Genomic DNA, 21270 nt, shown 5'->3' on the forward strand with positions numbered 1-21270 from the left:
GATATGGCAGCCCAAACCATCACTGATCCACCACCATGCTTCACTCTGGGCATGCAACAGTCTGGGTGGTACGCTTCTTTGGGGCTTTCCACACCGTAATTCTCCCGGATGTGGGGAAAACAGTAAAGGTGGACTCATCAGAGAACAATACATGTTTCACATTGTCCACAGCCCAAGATTTGCTCTCCTTGCACCATTGAAACCGACGTTTGGCATTGGCATGAGTGACCAAAGGTTTGGCTATAGCAGCCCGGCCATGTATATTGACCCTGTGGAGCTCCCGATGGACAGTTCTGGTGGAAACAGGAGAGTTGAGGTGCACATTTAATTCTGCCGTGATTTGGGCAGCCGTGGTTTTATGTTTTTTGGATACAATCTGGGTTAGCACCCGAACATCCCTTTCAGACAGCTTCCTCTTGTGTCCACAGTTAATCCTGTTGGATGTGGTTCGTCCTTCTTGGTGGTATGCTGACATTACCCTGGATACCATGGCTCTTGATACATCACAAAGACTTGCTGTCTTGGTCACAGATGCGCCAGCAAGACGTCCACCAACAATTTGTCCTCTTTTGAACTCTGGTATGACACCCATAATGTTGTGTGCATTTCAATATTTTGAGCAAAACTGTGCTCTTACCCTGCTAATTGAACCTTCACACTCTGCTCTTACTGGTGCAATGTGCAATCAATGAAGACTGGCTACCAGGCTGGTCCAATTTAGCCATGAAACCTCCCACACTAAAATGACAGGTGTTTCAGTTTCATTGTCCGACCCCTGTAGTTCAACCATTCCTAACTTGTAGCTTCAACCAGTATGTGTTAACCATGCTCCCAAAGTGAAACAGGATTGCCCCAGTGGTTCAATTTCCATTGGTTACCTACAGCTAAGAAACCAAGGAGAATGTGGCTGAAGAATCTGAGTTAGAAGTGAACACCAAAATCACTGTATGTTTACAACTTTCACACTGTCAACAAAAAGTTCATAGAGAAATATCTCTAACTCCAACCAACCTCCAGAAAAGAAACTTTGCCATCATAAGGTATGGTTTCAGAAATAAAAATGTATGTAGTTACATAATTTAATGATTGGTAGTAACTCATTTGTGCATGAAATCCTGTTCTTTGTACCCCTGAACACATACTCATTCTACCACAGAAAATCTTCCCTTAAGAAAAATCAGATGTACAATTATTGTGAGTTGATTTAAAAGTTTAGAAAAATGCAAGATCTATATGAATGTTATGATTCTGGCATGTCTACTCTACCCTGTCTCCCTGGCTGCAATCAGCATATTAGATTCACCTGGTGGCTGCTGCAGTGTAGTGCAATCTGTGGAATGCCAAGCACCTGTGTCTTCCCTGATATATACTGACTCTGACAAGCAGACGGTGCCAGATTATTGAAAGCATTGTGTGAGTAGATATCCAGCGTTCCTTCCTGTCTTATCATTGTTCTTCACCTTGGATTTATGCCTCTGCCTGCTCCCTGTCGGACTATTTGGATTTTGGTTGTCGACCTTGTCTCCTGCATCTGGTTTATGCCTCTGCCTGCCCCTTGCCTGACGCCTCTTGTTCCGATCGTTGACCCTGTTTCTGTCCTTGGATTATTGAGCCAGCCTAGCCCTCGGATTATTCAGCTTGGAGTCACTTCTTACCTGTGCTGTGGAGATCACCGCCTGCCACCCACTGAGGTTTCCCCTCTGGGTTTCAAGTTCCACGCAAAACAAAAGCAGGTTAGTGGCTTTTCTGATCCCTGCAAAATCTGGAGAGACTACAAGTCACTAATCCCTCTTTCTGCCTCAGTGATTCCTGGAAGCTGTGAGGAGTGTTACCTGTGTGACTTTTTCCTGTGGCTGAATAAACCTTTTAAACTTTCAGTACTGTATCTGGCTGAATCTTGGGTCTGCCTTTTTCTGATTCATAGCAATGAAATTTAATTATATATTTTTTTCACCTTTCTTCTTAGTTCAGAGAAGGTGAGTTAATTAAAAAGCTAAATATGCTGGTTTACGAAATCAGAGGTCAGTTCTTAGAACCATAATCCCAATCCTCAAAAGAGGAAAGCAGGTATTATTATGAATATTATCCTGTATTAAAAGTCCATTAGAGAAAATTTTATTACACATAAGAATCTTGGTCCTTAAGTCGCACATATTTAATGCTAATCATCATCAGCAACAGGAATAAGGTGTAAAATATTAGGAAATCTAAGGTAATCTAGGGTTCTGCAAATTTGAGAACTGAAGTCTGTTTTCATTCTCTTTTCAATTTATTTTAGCTGACCAAATGAAGAAGTTTCCTCATTAGTGAAATATAAAGGGCCTTTTAAAGATGTAGGAGGAGAACCTTTCAGCACACAATTTAGTATAAATTTAAAATAGATCAAAATCAGGGAGGTTGGTCAGAATTGATGGGAAGGTGGAAAAAGCTAAATACAGGGCAATTCTGAATGAAAACATGTCAGAGGCTTTAAAAGACTTGAGACAAAGTCTCTGTAAAGTATGATCATAAATGTGATGATACATTACAAAATATGATTTCCCAGCTTATAGCTAAAGAAATCTGTCAAGCACACCACATCAGAACGCATATTCCAATTTACTTATGTACCTGTATATGACCATAGGATGGCTAATGTCATCTGGATCACCAGGTAAAAGTCCAGATTTGAATCCAATTGAGAATTTGCGCCAAGACTTTAAAATTGCTGCAGTTTTGCACAACGTTTTGAATGAAACTAACCACATGGACTTGTTAAGATGTTTTTAGGTTGAGAAGTCCTGTAAAAATAACAAATAAACAAAGAGACTGGTTTTAATTTTCTTCTTTGCCACTCCTACTGAATTTCAGCAAAAAGTCCAACTATTCATTTGAGCGAAGAAGCCATAAAACAGTCGAAGTAAATGAGAAAAAAAGTACCACTTTGAGATTCTTTTTACAGAGAAATGCATTACTAAGAGCTCCAGGTTGTTTATATATCCTGTATAAATTTGTGGTCTACAGTGCCCAGTGAAGCATGAGGTGGAACCAAACACAGGAGTTTATGGGTGTAGAGGGCAAGCAAATTTGATGTCTGGTGTGAGAAGGAGAGTAAAGAGGTCAGCAAAGCCGGAAAGGTTTGGCCTGACCGCAGGTCTTCAATGTAAAGACTTTTCTTCCTGTGGTTACTTTCTCTGCTCCCACATAGGCTCAGAGGCATTTATTAGTGACTGTGCACACTGACACACTTTGAAAACAGCTTCTCCAGAAAGTTAATAATTTCTAAGTAAGTTAGAGTAAGTAAGAGTAAGTTATAGTATTAAACTCTGCTGACCCTCAGAGCTGTCAGGGCTATGATGGAAATACATCATGCTGGCATGATGTCATCAGCACTTGCTAGTGGACAGGATGTTTCCTAATGTGCTAATCGCCCTACTGTGGGTACTCAATCGTACCCAGGAGTTCGAACTGTCTTTATTGTTTATAGTATAAACATCATAAAAAAGTCTGCCCCTTCCTTGCACTGTTTTTCTTCACTGGTCTCCTTTTAGTGTATGGAAACTTTGACGTGTTCTGAGAGCACTATTTAAAATAAAGAATGAGAGTTCCTGGGATATTCTTGTGTTTATATGCCTCATATTCAAGCTGTGGAGTGATCTGACCACATTTTCTGATTTTAGTTACCAGGTGTGCCTATTAGTAAAGAGCTCTAGGGGGTATGTTGCGGCAGTGAACTCTGGGGATTGGAGGAAGCAAAGCTTAAGTCGACATTTGAGAAAAAGTGAGAGGGGTGCTAGGGGTGAGATCCCCTCCTGGTGAGGAGCGGAAGCGTGCAAACAGGACCAAGGGGTGTGAGGGTACACGACAGACACTTGGACTAATGTGAGCTGTCAGATCTGTCTGCTGTCGCTTTGGAGCCTGAGGTGTTGTAGAAGTGTCTTAGGTCTATATGATAGCAGAAGAGGTGGAGAGAGGATGAGGAGAATAAAATAGGGAGGGTTTCAAAAAGGGGGGAGACACAAATGGAGAGAAAAATCCCCGCTTTGATCTTCAGCCAGAATTTATTCTTAAAGGGATAGTTCAAACTTTTTCACATTTTGTTTGGTGAAGTTATAAATTTTACACCTTTCCTTGCGGTAGACACATCATTTCCCCATGAATTTGTAGTGAAGTGAATAAATCCTCAGAATGATGAATGGGTAGCATCTAGTAGCAGCAAATTTACAACATAAGAAAAAAAATACTGTGCAGTTATTAAAAATGGCATACTCAGATTCAAAGAAATTTGCTGCTGAGTAGCATAATTTGAAAAATGTACAAAATATTCATTTATATTTGTGCATTAAAAACAACAACACACTATTTTTCATAGTATATTTCAACAACAAAGTGTGCAAATAACAGCAGGGATGTAGATAGTTATTGAGTTTGGTTCTAAAGTCTAACAGCAGCTGGGATAAGGGATCTATGATGACACTTGATTGTCTGTCACTAACAGAGCTCTCCAGTTGTGATCCATGGGGAGGAAGACATTGTCCAAAAGTGCTTTTATTTTTGCCAGAGATCTTCTGTCTGCATTGAGTTGAGGGAAAATCCTAGGACAGAGCTGGCCTTTCTAAAGAGCTAATCTAACCGCTTCCCCTCAGTAAGCTGCTGCTATAACATACTACACTATAGAGGATGCCTGATGCCATCACAGAGTTAAACGTGTCTTAAGGATCACCCCCTGCACTCTAAAAGATCTCAGTCTCCTCGTAAGGTAGAGCATCAGTGCTGTGTCTCTGGTCCAGTTTATCTTTCAGTTGAATACCTAGGTACTTATAAGAGTCCACTATCTTAATGTCAGCTCCCTTGATGTTCACCAGTGTTGATGTGGAAATGTCTGCCCCTGCGGAAATCCTTGGATTTCCCCTCGTTGATCAGGTGGTGGTTCCGCTGTCACCAGTTCACAAAGTCTTGTGTACACTGTCTGTACTCTGAGTCATTCTTACCGGTAATGCTTTTACAGAAAAGCCTTGGAATAAGTCATCAAGGATGCTGAAGAAATTGGTAGATTTACAAGGAGTGTGTAAATCAGATTTTAGAAGATATATTTAGGTGATATAATAAGAAGATATATTAGGGTTCCAAGCAAGGGCTGCCTCAGTTTACCGAGGTGACTGTGGCTCAGTGAAAAGAGTGGTGGTCTTGCAATCTGAGGGTTGTGAGTTTGATTCCAGCTTCCTCCTGCCACATGTTGATGTGCCACTGGGCAAAGCACTTAACCTCAAATTGCCTACTGATCTGTGCATCAGTGTGTGAATGTGTTAGTGAGTGCATCTGGCTGAATGTGGCTCTACTGTAAAAGAGCTTTGAATGGTCAGTATGACTGGAAAGGTGCTAAATAAGTTCAGTCCATTTACCATTCATTGTGCACAAGGCATTTACTCTCATTCTATAACTTATGGTATGTAGTGCACAAGTCTGCTTTAGGAAATGCAGGTTTCAGATTGAGACTCTCTATCAGCAAATACTTAATTTTAAATGACTCAGACCAGTACCAAGGATGACAAATCTTTCTTGGAAATCCCTAATTTAAAGTATCTTTGGTAAATGAGATGAATAGTACTTCTGCATAGTTTTTCAGAAGGTTTCAAACTGAACAGGAAAGAGTGGAGGAAATGAAAATGAAACTATTAATAGGAAGGTAATAAGTAGACAGGAGCAAGTTATCCTTATTAAGGTATCTGTCAAGGTCTTAAAATTAAGATTTAAAAAATGCAAAAATATTTCCAACATTCTTTTTAAATTATCTATAAAGAGATGCAGCAGAAAGTGCCAGAGTCACTTGAGTGCTCTCTTGTTGAATGGCACATAGAGTAACGCAGCACTCCCCTACCTGCTGCTGTGCAGTACCCATCAGCTGGCTGAAAAAAGGTCACTACATTCCTCTTAGACAGTACTTGAAGAAAAGACAAATCGGGCTGTTAGCATTTCTGGTGAAGGCAAACAAGCACATTCTTGGTGTGGCAAACGAAAGGAGTGCCACACATCACTTCTTCAAGCTGGCGCTGTTTTAAAACTACAGTTGGCAAGCTATATATCTGGTTTAAAATAGATCAAGGTATACATTTTTGTTGAACATTTTTTGTTAATTTTGTAGTAGAGGGAAACTGTATTATGTTTGCTTCAGGCCATCATATTGTGAGAATCTCATAGTGGCACATGCCTAGTAACAAGTTACAGGTCCTTCTCAAAATATTAGCATATTGTGATAAAGTTCATTATTTTCCATAATGTCATGATGAAAATTTAACATTCATATATTTTAGATTCATTGCACACTAACTGAAATATTTCAGGTCTTTTATTGTCTTAATACGGATGATTTTGGCATACAGCTCATGAAAACCCAAAATTCCTATCTCACAAAATTAGCATATTTCATCCGACCAGTAAAAGAAAAGTGTTTTTAATACAAAAAACGTCAACCTTCAAATAATCATGTACAGTTATGCACTCAATACTTGGTCGGGAATCCTTTGGCAGAAATGACTGCTTCAATGCGGCGTGGCATGGAGGCATTCAGCCTGTGGCACTGCTGAGGTCTTATGGAGGCCCAGGATGCTTCGATAGCGGCCTTTAGCTCATCCAGAGTGTTGGGTCTTGAGTCTCTCAACGTTCTCTTCACGATATCCCAAAGATTCTCTATGGGGTTCAGGTCAGGAGAGTTGGCAGGCCAATTGAGCACAGTGATACCATGGTCAGTAAACCATTTACCAGTGGTTTTGGCACTGTGAGCAGGTGCCAGGTCGTGCTGAAAAATGAAATCTTCATCTCCATAAAGCTTTTCAGCAGATGGAAGCATGAAGTGCTCCAAAATCTCCTGATAGCTAGCTGCATTGACCCTGCCCTTGATAAAACACTGTGGACCAACACCAGCAGCTGACACGGCACCCCAGACCATCACTAACTGTGGGTACTTGACACTGGACTACCGGCATTTTGGCATTTCCTTCTCCAGTCTTCCTCCAGACTCTGGCACCTTGATTTCCAAATGACATGCAGAATTTGCTTTCATCTGAAAAAAGTACTTTGGACCACTGAGCAACAGTCCAGTGCTGCTTCTCTGTAGCCCAGGTCAGGCGCTTCTGCCGCTGTTTCTGGTTCAAAAGTGGCTTGACCTGGGGAATGCGGCACCTGTAGCCCATTTCCTGCACACGCCTGTGCACGGTGGCTCTGGATGTTTCTACTCCAGACTCAGTCCACTGCTTCCGCAGGTCCCCCAAGGTCTGGAATCGGCCCTTCTCCACAATCTTCCTCAGGGTCCGGTCACCTCTTCTCGTTGTGCAGCGTTTTCTGCCACACTTTTTCCTTCCCACAGACTTCCCACTGAGGTGCCTTGATACAGCACTCTGGGAACAGCCTATTCGTTCAGAAATTTCTTTCTGTGTCTTACCCTCTTGCTTGAGGGTGTCAATAGTGGCCTTCTGGACAGCAGTCAGGTCGGCAGTCTTACCCATGATTGGGGTTTTGAGTGATGAACCAGGCTGGGAGTTTTAAAGGCCTCAGGAATCTTTTGCAGGTGTTTAGAGTTAACTCGTTGATTCAGATGATTAGGTTCATAGCTCGTTTAGAAACCCTTTTAATGATATGCTAATTTTGTGTGATAGGAATTTTGGGTTTTCATGAGCTGTATGCCAAAATCATCCGTATTAAGACAATAAAAGACCTGAAATATTTCAGTTAGTGTGCAATGAATCTAAATGATATATGAATGTTAAATTTTCATCGTGACATTATGGAAAATAATGAACTTTATCACAATATGCTAATATTTTGAGAAGGACCTGTATATCAAGTCCTGGCCTTGTAATTTCTTTATCTCACACAACGTTTTACTTTTAAACACCTTTCAGACAGGTTTTATGGCTGTTTGAGGGAAGGAAATCAGATCTTGCCAATCTATTACTTCAAAAAGTTTTTTCAGGGCTCCTCAGTTTTGTTGTTTTTTTTCTTTTCAAGACGCTACCTTGGGGTAACGTATTTTATCTTAGAAAATATCACTGGATCAGGACCATTTGAGGTGAATAAGGAATTATGTTAGTTTGTTCTCACAGAAAACAGAAATATATTTGACATTTTATGACAAAAGCCTGTTATGTAGGACATTTCAGAGCAATGACCACTTGAGCAAATGAGAGTCCCACTCTGGATACCACTATCCAGGAGTCCCACTCTGGATACCTGGATATACAGGTATTATCAGCCATTGTATTATGAGGTATTATCATCCATTGTATTTAGGTCCCAGAGATATGTTTTAAGTAACAAGAAAGAGAATTACAGAAAGGAAGTTCTAACCATAGATGGAGCTCATTAAGTAGTCCCCCTCATGGTTACCAGGCATATTATAAACTCTTGGAGGATTGAACAGTCTCTACCATCTCACCATGTCTGAGTGCACTGATTTGCACGTGTGTGGCCAGCTCACTGTGTAAGCTCGCTTTTCTCTTTGCATGTGCCTGTTGTCGTGTCTCTAATTATGGATTACAGAAAGCCATAATGATTGTGTTACTGTGCAGTGACGCACAGGACCCGTCACTTTACAGACTCTGAGAGTTTGTGTGTGGAATAGCTGTGACTGAGTTAAATGTGGAATACTCAGAGTGAGTGGCTCACATGGCATCTCAGGGTGTGTTCGCCAGATTTTTGGTGTGTGCGACACAGGTGGGGTGATGGCTACTTACTTCCTTCCACAGGAAATCATAAATGCACCCACTTAGCTTAAACCTTGCCTCTTCCTCTAATCTAATGACTGCCATACTCCCTCCATGGCCTACTCCCTCCATGGCCTCTAGGAGAATTAAATGGCAAGCAGAGGTTTTGTTGTCCTTTATATTGTGCTGATAAAATCCATACATTAAAGGGTAGAAATGAGACAATCAGTTACTGTGTGTGTTTACAGCAGTGTCCAGCTGTTTTTATAAGAAAAAATGAAAAAGAAAAAAACAGGTTTTGTTGTAAAAATTTGAGAGGCTGCTCCGTAAACTGGAAAACAGATCTGGCTTACCAGAAAGAGGAAGTGCACCTGCACTGGGCGACAACAGGTTGGGGGGATACCAGAAGCAGCTGAAGAATGAGGCCATGGAGCCGTAAAATATACAATATGAAGTCTGTGTGAGAAAGTCTACTTAATGCCTACTTTCCTGCTGTGTGTTTGTCTTTGAAGTCATCAATGTCAATGTCTGTATGCCTAAGGCGTAATTCCTTCCCTGAAAAAGGTGTGCTTGTGATCTTCCTCGTTTGTTGTTTAGGTGCTTTCCCCCTCACTTATCTAAAATATGATGTTTAGGTATTAATTCGAATCCGCCTAGGGGTGATTTTTATACACCTCATAGAAGACCACCTGCATGCTGCAATACATTGTTTTTTTATTTTTACTTACAGTTCACCAAACAAAAGAGACAATGTTTCTTGGATGTGCTGCTGCTAATGCAGTATGAAGAACATTACCGAATCAGAATGGGAGGTATATGAAACCTCATTAATGTCAACTTTATTAAAAAAAAGAAGGAAATCGTTCTGAAGACTGTTTAAAATGGTTTTCTCACTAAGCTTTTTATTTTGTTTTAAAACATTTTTTTTTTACTTGAGGCCAATAGATACAGTGCTGTGAAAAAGTATTTTACAGTAGTTCAACTTTAACTTTTGTAATATTGATTTATTTTCCCTTACAGATGTTTTCTCCTCACACTTAAGTATTGCAGATGATAACAAATTTTAATATCAGACAAGGATGATCTGAGTAAATACAAAAAAGCAGTTTTCAAGTAATGATTTAATTATTCAGGAACAAAAGTATATAAACCAACCTGGTGTTATCTGAAAATGTAGCTCACCTTTGTTGGAATATGAATTAACTTTGATTAACCACTAGCTATACCCAGGTCTGATTACTGCCAGACCTTAAGAATAAACAAAGGATCCCTTAAATAGAACCTGATGAAAGGGTCTCAAAAGGCAACACATCATATCCTGATTTGAAGAAATTCAAGAACAGATAAAAAAATAACCTCTCTAATATCTTTCAGTCTAGACATTTCTAGTTCTTTGGGTTCCAGCAAACCGCAGTGAGAGCCATTATCCACAAATGGATAAAACAGAGAACAGTGGTAAACCTTCACAGGAAAGGCTAGCCTACCAAATTGACTTGGGTCACATCCAGGAGGTCACACAAGAAGCCAGCACAACATCCAAAACACCACACTCACCTTCCTTAGTAAAGTCAGTTTTCACAAGTCAATAAAAAGAGAGAAGCTCTGTAAAAATGGCAGCAGGTGTAAACCACTACAAACCAAAAAGAACACAAAGGCCCATCTTGAATTTGCCATAAAAACATCTTAATAATGCACTAGACTTTTTGGAAAGTATTCTGTTGAGTGAAATAATGATAATAAAAAAGGAAAATATGGATATTGTTACATTAAAGCATTTCAGAGAAACAACATCCTATCAACAGTCAAAAATTGTGGTAGTAGTGTGATGGTGTGGGACTGCTTTGCTGCTTCAAGACTGGGACCAGTGGGCTTAATTGAATGTGGGGCCCCAAATCAAACTCTACTGGGGACTACAGTACTGAAAAAGTACTACTGATGTAGTATTTGTGTATGGCGGCCTCACTTCTCTCAGTCTGCCCCAGGGCAGCTGTGGCTACATTGTAGTTTACCACTGTCAGTGTGTGAATGGGTATATGAATGGGTGGATGGCTGATTGTAGTGTAAAGCGCTTTGGGGTCTCTGGGGACTAGATAAAGCGCTGTACAAGCGCAGTCCATTTACCAGTGTTGTGACTATGAATCTGAATGTATTATTTAATATTTAATATTAATACTTTAATATTTTATCAAATAATATTTCAGTCTGTTAAGGGTTGTCCTGTGAATACCAGCCCAGTAAGGCGGTGGTATCAGGACAAGATCGAAATGCGTGAGCCAAGCTCTGACATTATTGAACAGCAAAACTCTGCACACACATGGAATGAATTCACACAATTTCTTAAAATACAAGAATTTATTAACAAAAATAAGTCAACTCAAAGTCAAACATATTTCAATCAACAAACTCTTTACTATGCTAAAACAATCCAACTAAACTACTAAGCAGAATTAAAGAATAGGGAAGACTAATGGGCTATGTACAATTTAAACAAGTTGATTAAAGATGATTGAAACCATGACCGAAAAAGTGATGCAACATTATCATGCAATGTTTATGTTTGAGGACCAAGGATTATCTTGAAGAATCTGAAAGTGAAGTGAAGTTAGTCTTGGAACTAACTTAGGCAATAATCAGCAAACCTTTAGACAACCCTTCACAATGCAAGATCAGATAAAATATTATTTTAATAAAATAATGTTTTGAGAATGATCTGCTGAATAAAACCAACCTTCTGGATGACTAATTCTCAATGGTGTCTCATTAGCTGCCTTTACGTATTAAAATAATATTATTAAGGAAGTGGTAAAATATTTAAGGAAATATTTTGGAAAAGACCCAAATCTTTCTGGAGAAATGGGGCTTAATGGTGTTTACTTGGTTATAAAGTTTAGTAAATTAATGTTAAGGAAATATTATTTACTGGATTGAAAACTAACAACCTTTCTGGGTAAATATTCTTTAGCAGTAAGCACGTGTTCTTACCTGTTAGCATTTAAAGCTAACAAAAGAAGCAGATAGCTTAGCACCAGAATCAAACACACACCTTTAAAATACTGTTAATAAAAGGGTTAAAATGCATAAGCACGGACGGCGCGTTATGGCCGATCTTTTGTGTTTAAAATCACCCTTTGAATAAAGTTTGTCTTAACTTTAAAAACACACAAACACAGAACACAAAACTGAGCACGTGGTGAGCAGATAGCCTGCTAGCACCAAGATAGCTGAGTTCAACATAAACAAAACCAAATTTCATAAAATGAAAAACGTTCAGATCATTTCATCCTAAATTTTCTATCACTCTGCCCGAACCTAACATCATGAACCGTGGTGAGAAGGAGTTGTCCGGGCAACGACGAAGTTTGAAGAAACGCCCACAGTCAACAAACGGTTAGCTACAGCTAACCTCCTTAGCTGTGGGGAGTGGCTCGTTCTGTCGGCCATCAAACTGCACGTTACCGTAACCATGATGCGGCTCCTGTTGTCCTTCTTTCAGACCGGGAAACTGCTTCACTCGGCTTCATAGAGACAGCGTCTCTACCGGGAATTCTCTATAACACAGCTTGATTCTGTAGGCCTCAGAGAGAAAAGTCAAGCCAGGCTTGTACCTTAATTATTATCCCGTTATGAATGAATCTACCGGATACACATACAGTGATTAATTTGTACTTATCTTTGTGCATATGATCGATGATCGTATGACACTCTTGGATCCAGTTGAAGAGTTCTGTCTGTTTGCCAGCAAAGAAACATTAGCGCGCTGTGCCTCTCCTGTCCCGGTCCCGCAGAGGAGCAGTGGAAGAGAAAGATTCATTGGAAAAGGGGTGCTTTATACAGCCAGTGGCATCATGGGAAGTCCGCTGCTACCCCACACTTCCTCAGTTGTTGGAAGTCGGTTAAATGCAATTTATTTTGAATGTTCCAGAAAAGTTTGTACCGCATCTTTCATGTTGTATCCATGGCTATGGGTCCCAACACCATTTACATACTCACTAGGAGCTGCACTGCGATGTAGCCCGGCTGAGAGTGATCCAGAGCGTGGTAAAAGTGCTGGCAAAAAGGGGACTGGAAAAAATAAATAAATAAGTGATACTTGTTTTAGAGACTGATGAGAATTGATAATGCATAGTGAAGTCCATCGACAATGTTTTTTAAGTTGAAATGCTTGTTAAATGAGTTTATTGTGGGTAATAGTGGATTGAGGACAATAACAGCCTAAAGCAAGGCCATCAGTTGGCCAACTGAGTAAAGCTTTGTTCTTTATGGAAAAGGGAGTATATTCTGGCTAATCATTTCACAGTGGTGCCTTTGTACAACAACTGGCTTTAATATAGGTATAAGCAGGAAAGGGTGTGTGGGACAAATACTGGGGCAAATATCACCATAGTGTCCATCACTGCATAGTAGTTACAACTCTAGATAAGAAACATGCTAATATCAAAAATCCTTGATAACTGGGTTAGGCATTTGTGTATGTGTGGATATTTGTCCATTATAATTTCAAAGGTTAAAGAAACCCTGAGTAAATAAAATGTATTTGAAACCCAAAACATTAAGTTAAACAGAAACTGTTAATAGAAATGATAAACTAATGTTAAGATAATTCAAAGATTTTTTAACCTTTCAAAGACAGCTGTAATATTTAAAACCTGCAAGTAGTGACTCAAATTCTCTGTTTAAGTGACCAAGAAGTAACTTAGGCCTGTAAAGTATAGAAATATTTTTCCAAATAAATTCCCATGGGCTCAAGATCACGTAGAAGTGGTATTTGTGTATGGTTTGTAGAAAAAACAACAGCAATTTACTGCAATAAGGTTAACTTTCAGTTTCCAAGAGAACAGAGAGGCACTGAGTTGACATAAAATCTGTACAAACCTGCAGGATCAATGCAAATCTAAGGTCTATATACAGGTCCTTCTCAAAATATTAGCATATTGTGAGAAGTTCATTATTTTCCATAATGTAATGATGAAAATTTAACATTCATATATTTTAGATTCATTGCACACTAACTGAAATATTTCAGGTCTTTTATTGTCTTAATACGGATGATTTTGGCATACAGCTCATAAAAACCCAAAATTTCTATCTCACAAAATTAGCATATTTCATCCGACCAATAAAAGAAAAGTGTTTTTAATACAAAAAACGTCAACCTTCAAATAATCATGTACAGTTATGCACTCAATACTTGGTCGAGAATCCTTTTGCAGAAATGACTGCTTCAATGCGGCGTGGCATGGAGGCAATCAGCCTGTGGCACTGCTGAGGTCTTATGGAGGCCCAGGATGCTTCGATAGCGGCCTTTAGCTCATCCAGAGTGTTGGGTCTTGAGTCTCTCAACGTTCTCTTCACGATATCCCAAAGATTCTCTATGGGGTTCAGGTCAGGAGAGTTGGCAGGCCAATTGAGCACAGTGATACCATGGTCAGTAAACCATTTACCAGTGGTTTTGGCACTGTGAGCAGGTGCCAGGTCGTGCTGAAAAATGAAATCTTCATCTCCATAAAGCTTTTCAGCAGATGCAAGCATGAAGTGCTCCAAAATCTCCTGATAGCTAGCTGCATTGACCCTGCCCTTGATAAAACACAGTGGACCAACACCAGCAGCTGACACGGCACCCCAGACCATCACTGACTGTGGGTACTTGACACTGGACTTCTGGCATTTTGGCATTTCCTTCTCCCCAGTCTTCCTCCAGACTCTGGCACCTTGATTTCCGAATGACATGCAGAATTTGCTTTCATCTGAAAAAAGTACTTTGGACCACTGAGCAACAGTCCAGTGCTGCTTCTCTGTAGCCCAGGTCAGGCGCTTCTGCCGCTGTTTCTGGTTCAAAAGTGGCTTGATCTGGGGAATGCGGCACCTGTAGCCCATTTCCTGCACACGCCTGTGCACGGTGGCTCTTGATGTTTCTACTCCAGACTCAGTCCACTGCTCCCGTAGGTCCCCCAAGGTCTGGAATCGGCCCTTCTCCACAATCTTCCTCAGGGTCCGGTCACCTCTTCTCGTTGTGCAGCGTTTTCTGCCACACTTTTTCCTTCCCACAGACTTCCCACTGAGGTGCCTTGATACAGAACTCTGGAAACATCCTATTCGTTCAGAAATTTCTTTCTGTGTCTTACCCTCTTGCTTGAGGGTGTCAATAGTGGCCTTCTGGACAGCAGTCAGGTCGGCAGTCTTACCCATGATTGGGGTTTTGAGTGATGAACCAGGCTGGGAGTTTTAAAAGCCTCAGGAATCTTTTGTAGGTGTTTAGAGTTAACTCGTTGATTCAGATGATTAGGTTCATAGCTCGTTTAGAGACCCTTTTAATGATATGCTAATTTTGTGAGATAGGAATTTTGGGTTTTCATGAGCTGTATGCCACAATCATCCGTATTAAGACAATAAAAGACCTGAAATATTTCAGTTAGTGTGCAATGAATCTAAAATATATGAATGTTAAATTTTCATCATGACATTATGGAAAATAATGAACTTTATCACAATATGCTAATATTTTGAGAAGGACCTGTACATAAATCTTCAAATTGAGCTCAGCTTTTAATACCTCTGTATAAACGGCCGTTGCTAAATATCACTCCAGCATCCTTTTTTTGCTACAGCATTTATGCTACTGCTACTTACACATGAGGCAAACAAATCTTACTCAGCTTGAGATGCTGAATGCTTGAAACCGAATGTGAAACTGATGGCAGGACCTACTTTCTGATTAATTGGGATACTTGCATATGGGATCTTCTACTATGGGGGAAAAAGTAACAAAAAAAGTAACATACCACATCCTGTTAAGGTCTAACATGGTGAACGCTACACCCTTGACCCCAATACACAGGCACTATTCAAACTACTGGTGCATAAAAAGTGACAACATGCAACCTGAGAATGTGCGTATGAGAAACACAAAATGTGTTTCCTAATGTTTAGACCTGGGAAATATGTGTTTTTCAATAGAACAACAAATACAAGAAAACAAGCAAACTGTGAAAACAGCTTAAAGTAAGAATTACTCACTATGGCACAACTATTGAAACAGTATACCCGTAATTATAGAACTTGGAGACGTACGTCATGAACTTATTTAAGAATTATTGGTGAGTTTTATGTTACATTCACATTTTACATCAACACAGTGGAAGTATCAGTCTTCCTATGTAACTCTGAGCTTTTTTTGTGATTCTTATTTATTAAAGACTGCAACATATTTAGCTCTTGGCATCCAAAGTTTTGCTAAGTTCCTAAACAGTTATTGATGGGTAATTTAGAGTTGAGTAAGTAAATGGTAGGTGTACTTTGAGGTTAAAAAGTAGTCAATGGCCGAAAGAGACTTCCTTAAGACCACTGGAAAGCCCAGTAAACTGTTGATGAATGCCATTTCAATTTGTTAGGAGCAAGTCTTACCATTTGAAACTGAAAAACAAAGAAAGAAGAGATGAATTTTTCATTGTACTGTATATTATTGGCAGGAAAATAAGTAAAGATATTAAAAGTTAAAATTACTTGAATTAAAATCCAAGATAAAAATTAGAGTTACTGTCTATTACACAGAAAATCATACAAAGAGAGAATGATAAACTGGTGGATGACTCTCTGTAAGTAAAAGGCTTTAGCCCAGGGGATGTCCGGCTGTGACTTAAGAGGAGCAAGGTTAAGGATGGAGGTTTTCTGGGGGTGCAGGATGGACTGGAAAGCAGGGATGTGGCAATGACAGGACAGCTGGAATGGGGTACAGCAAAATGGAGCCCCCACCCCATGAGAACCAGATGAAGTGCAGACAGGATGACTCTCTGGGGCTATGAAAGGAAAAGAAAGGGAAGAAAGCGGCTCATAAAACTGTCAGAATCTGCTTGCATTTCTTTATTATGCAGTGTTCACCAGATGCATTGCTTCTAATGCAACACTTCATGAATGTTTCTATCATCAGCCAACATGTGCACTGCATATCTATCAATGTGTCAAATCTGGCACTGACTTAAAGTCTGACAGCTTATGTCAGGTCCTAACTGAGTTTGAAAGAGAATATTTTATTTTGAAGGAAAATATCATGACTCTCTGCCTCAATACATAAAGTTTTTAGACTTTATGTAAACTCACATAAGTGCTTCACTGTTTTATACCTCATAATGGGTGAATCCCCTCAGTCTGTAAAGGAATGCTGTCTTATTTGTTGTTTTTGTGCTTCTGTGCAGTGGAGCATGATAAGGAATTCTTACCAGTGCGGCGGCATCATCGAGAGTTTAGATTTGATTTGTCCCGCATCCCAGAGGGTGAAGCCGCCACTGCCGCTGAGTTTCGTATTTACAAGGATTTCATCCATGAAAGTTATGATAATGAGACCTTCCGGGTCAGCGTCTACCAGGTGTTGGAGGAGCATTTTGACAGGTGAGCTCCAATGTATAGTAATGTGCTGAAACAACTTCCATGTTTCTAGATCTCTGACCCTGGAACAGTATTTAAATGTTTTTGTTTTACAACCAGTCATTCTGCTTCCAGGTAAGGTGAGGTGACAGGTCATACAATATGCTTGTCTAAAATTGATGTCCATGCTATAAAAACCCTTTAGATATTTATTAATAGTGTGGGATGTTGGCAATGAAGTTTCTGCCTAAAAGCAAAATGATTGTATAAAGATTGTTTTTAGTCATATATACTCGATTAAAAAGTCCCCCAAAATGAGAGAATGAAAACCTATCTATTTTGAAATATGTACAGGTTTTTGATGATTTTTAAATATATTTCAGTTGTATACATGTGTACTGCATATCTCATTGTGATCAAAAACAATTAGAAAAATACTCACTTTCCTTATGCCAACTCTGGCTTTCTTTGGTAAAAACCCCAACAACAGTAAAGCTTTTTCCTGTGGTTTTTACCACATCAATCTCACCTTTTCCTAACTATTTTACCACTGAACTTCAAATGTCAGCTGATGATATTAATGACTGAAGAAAATGATAATTGTACCAAAGAAAACATGAGCTAACATCATTCTGGAAAATATTTAAGCCTTGCATTGCTTTAGCCAAGCTCACGATCTTGTTCTTTTAAGTTTGGCTGGAAATATAAAAAAACAAACAAACAAATAAACAAAAAAGTTTTGGTGTAGTTAATTATGTCCACCTTCTGGTGAAGATATCAGAATCAGAATCAGAATCAGAAAAGCTTTATTGCCAAGTACGTTTTTGGACATACAAGGAATTTGTTTGGCGTAGTCTGTGCAATACAGTACTCAAATTAAACAGTATAAATATAAATATATGTGCACAGTTTTGAGTGAGTGAGAGTAAATGTAGAGCAGTATGTAGAGCAGTATAAGATGCGAGAGCGGTACAACAGTGCAGGTGATCAGTGTGCAAGTATGGCAGTGCAAGTAAAGCAGAAGTCCAAGCTGAGCGTTAATGTAATGCAAGTTACAAGTGTCCGGTCGGCAAAAAAAAAAAAGGGGGGGGGGGAAGGGAGAGTGTCAGGGTGGTTTCTGGGCTTTGTTAACAAGGCTGGTAGCAGATGGGAAAAAACTGTTCTTGTGGCGTGAGGTATTGGTCCGGATGGACCGCAGCCTCCTGCCAGGAGGAGAGTTTCAAAGAGTCTATGGGAGGGATCAGCCAGAATCTTCCCTGCCCGCTTCAGGGTCCTGGAGGTGTACAGTTCCTGGAGCGACAGTAGACTGCAGCCAATCACCTTCTCAGCAGACCGAATGACATGCCGCAGCCTGCCCTTATCCTATTACAGAGTTTCTGTAACTTTAATTTTACCAATGATGCCAGAATTAAATTTGTCCAGGGTATTGCAGTTGGGGCCTAAATCCAAGATATTTGGCAGCTTCTTATGCTCTTCTTTTGTGTTAAGGACTACCACTCACATTTTGATCCTTTTGTCAGGTTAGATTCGTATCCAAAATAATTACAATTATGATAACATTAGCACCACCGTACACATTTCCCACACCCTTTGGAAACTAAACCAGCAGAAAAGAAAGTAACAGCTTTTTTGCAAAGAACGCACAGCTTGGTAGGTTCTGTACCTAAGTTCAGAGGAGAAGAACAGAAGGAATGAAACAAGAACTTCAAACAAAAGAGACCCTGATTTGATGCCTTTTTGTGTAACTTCAGACCATTATTGTCAATCCTGTTTTGTTCGATCTAGCTGTGCACAAGTTTGCAGCCCTTACTACTGACAAAGTATGTTTAATTTTATTTAAGTAATTCAGGTAGATTCTTTCTCAATATCATTTGACTAATAATCCAGCAATCCAAACAGATTGAGCGTGTATTTTCAAGGGACCAAACCAATATCTGAGAGATCAGCATGATGCAATCCTATTTACAAAGGAAGTATTTTAGTCACTGGCTATTTTCAATAACAGAAGACCTTTTTTAGGTAAATTTGTTTAACATTTAACTTTGTGTTACAGTTTGTGTTACAGTTGACACCTCATACTCGTACTCGTCGTCTTCCGCTTATCCGGGACCGGGTCGCGGGGGCAGCAGACTCAGCAGAGACGCCCAGACGTCCCTCTCCCCAGACACCTCCTCCAGCTCCTCCGGGGGGAGCCCAAGGCGTTCCCAGGCCAGCCAAGAGACATAGTCCCTCCAGCGTGTCCTGAGCCGTCCCCTGGGCCTCCTCCTGGTGGGACGTGCCTGGAACACCTCCCGAGGAAGGCGTCCAGGAGGCATCCGGTATAGATGCCCGAGCCACCTCAACTGGCTCCTCTCGATGTGGAGGAGCAGCCGCTCTACTCCGAGCCCCTCCCGGATAGCCCAGCTCCTCACCCTATCTCTAAGGGAGTGCCCGGCCACCCTACGAAGGAAGCTCATTTCGGCTGCTTGTATCCGGGATCTCGTTCTTTCGGTTATGACCCAAGGTTCATGGCCATTGGTGAGGGTAGGAACGTAGACCGACCGGTAAATTGAGAGCTTCGCTTTTTGGCTCAGCTCTCTCTTCACCACAACGGACACTGCGCCCCCATCACTGCGGCAGCCACACCTATCCGTCTGTCATCACGAGGGACACAGTCGAATGCTTTCTACAGGTCCACAAAACACATGTGGACCGGTTGGGGGGCAAACTCCCATGAACCCTTGAGTACCCTGTAGAGGGTATAGAGCTGGTCCAGTGTTCCACAGCCGGGACAAAGACCACACTGCTCCTCCTGAAGCTGAGGTTCGACTATCGGCCGGACTCTCCTCTCCAATACCCTGGCGTAGGCCTTACCAGGGAGGCTGAGGAGTGTGATCCCCCTGTAGTTGGAACACACCCTCTGGTCACCCTTCTTATGAAGGGGGACCACCACCCCAGTCTGCCAGTCCAGAGGCACTGTCCCCGACCGCCACGTAATATTGAAGAGGCGTGTCAACCATGACAGCCCCACAACATCCAGAGATTTGAGGTACTCAGAGCGGATATCATCCACCCCTGAAGCGCACGCTTGGCCTCACGGTACCCGTCAGCCGCCTCAGGAGTCCCACAAGCCAGCCACAGTCGATAGGACTCCTTCTTTAGCTTGACAGCATCCCTTACTGCCGGTGTCCACCACCGGGTTCTGGGATTGCCGCCACAACAGGCACTGCAGACCTTACGGCTGCAGCTACGGGCAGCAGCATCGACAATGGATGCGGAGAACATGGTCCACTCAGACTCTATGTCTCCAACATCCTCCGGAATCTGGTCAAAGCTCTCCCAGAGGTGGGAGTTGAATACATCCCTGGCCGAGGGCTCCGCCAGACGTTCCCAGCAGACCCTCACTATGCGCTTTGGCCTGCCAAGTCTGCTCGCCTTTGTCCTCTTCCAGCGGATGCAACTCACCACCAGGTGGTGATCAGTGGACAGCTCAGCCCCTCTCTTCACCTGAGTGTCCAAAACATGCGGCCGAAAGTCTGATGATATGACAACAAAGTCGATCATTGACCTCCTGCCTAGGGTGTCCTGGTGCCAAGTGCACTGATGGACACCCTTATGTTTGAACATGGTGTTCATTATGGACAATCCGTGACTAGCACATAAGTCCAATAACAAAGCACCAATTGGATCCAGACACAGCTGACACCCTTTTTTAAATTTGGTTTTCAGTAAACATCGTCTGTGACAATATACAACACCACAAAATAAAGAATTTTATCAAAAATATGGCATCAAAGCTTTGATTTTAGGCAGTTTCACACAAAACATTTCTGAACTGAATAAGGCTTTTCAAGAAGGTGTATAACTCTGTCCTCAGCTGCTCCTAAAGTTTTCTGTTGTCTGAAGGGAACAACACAGTCATTTATTCCTCTGCAAGAGAAAGGCCTGCATACATGAATGGACTAGGACTATGTGACACACTATCTGCTCAGTCAGAAAATAGGTCGGGATGCATGAATGCCCATGTGAAGAACAAGGGATTTTTACTTACAAATGGTGAAAGATTAGAAACCGGAGTTCAATGTTGGACAACAGGATTGACTTGGATAGGCACTATTTCCTTCACTACTCTGCTCACTGTTTTTTTTTTCTTTTTCACAGCTGTGTGTTTTGTATCTCCCTCTGTCCCCTGTTTGCTTTCTGGTTCACCCACTGAATTCCAGTCAGTGTGTACCATATGAAAGGACAGCCCGTT

The 21270-nt window shown here is 41.0% G+C and overlaps 1 protein-coding gene across 1 annotated transcript in view; it reads left to right on the plus strand.

Annotated features, from left to right (window-relative positions):
* Nucleotides 1-21270, plus strand: part of bmp7b (bone morphogenetic protein 7b) — a 46905-nt gene that overhangs the window by 15616 nt on the left and 10019 nt on the right. The window contains exon 2 of the mRNA XM_047380099.1: nt 16868-17060. Within this exon, the coding sequence (XP_047236055.1) occupies nt 16868-17060 (193 nt within the window). The remainder of the gene's footprint in view (nt 1-16867; nt 17061-21270) is intronic.

This window comes from Girardinichthys multiradiatus, chromosome 1 (genome assembly GCF_021462225.1).
Source record: "Girardinichthys multiradiatus isolate DD_20200921_A chromosome 1, DD_fGirMul_XY1, whole genome shotgun sequence".
Classification (NCBI taxonomy): Eukaryota; Metazoa; Chordata; class Actinopteri; order Cyprinodontiformes; family Goodeidae; genus Girardinichthys; species Girardinichthys multiradiatus.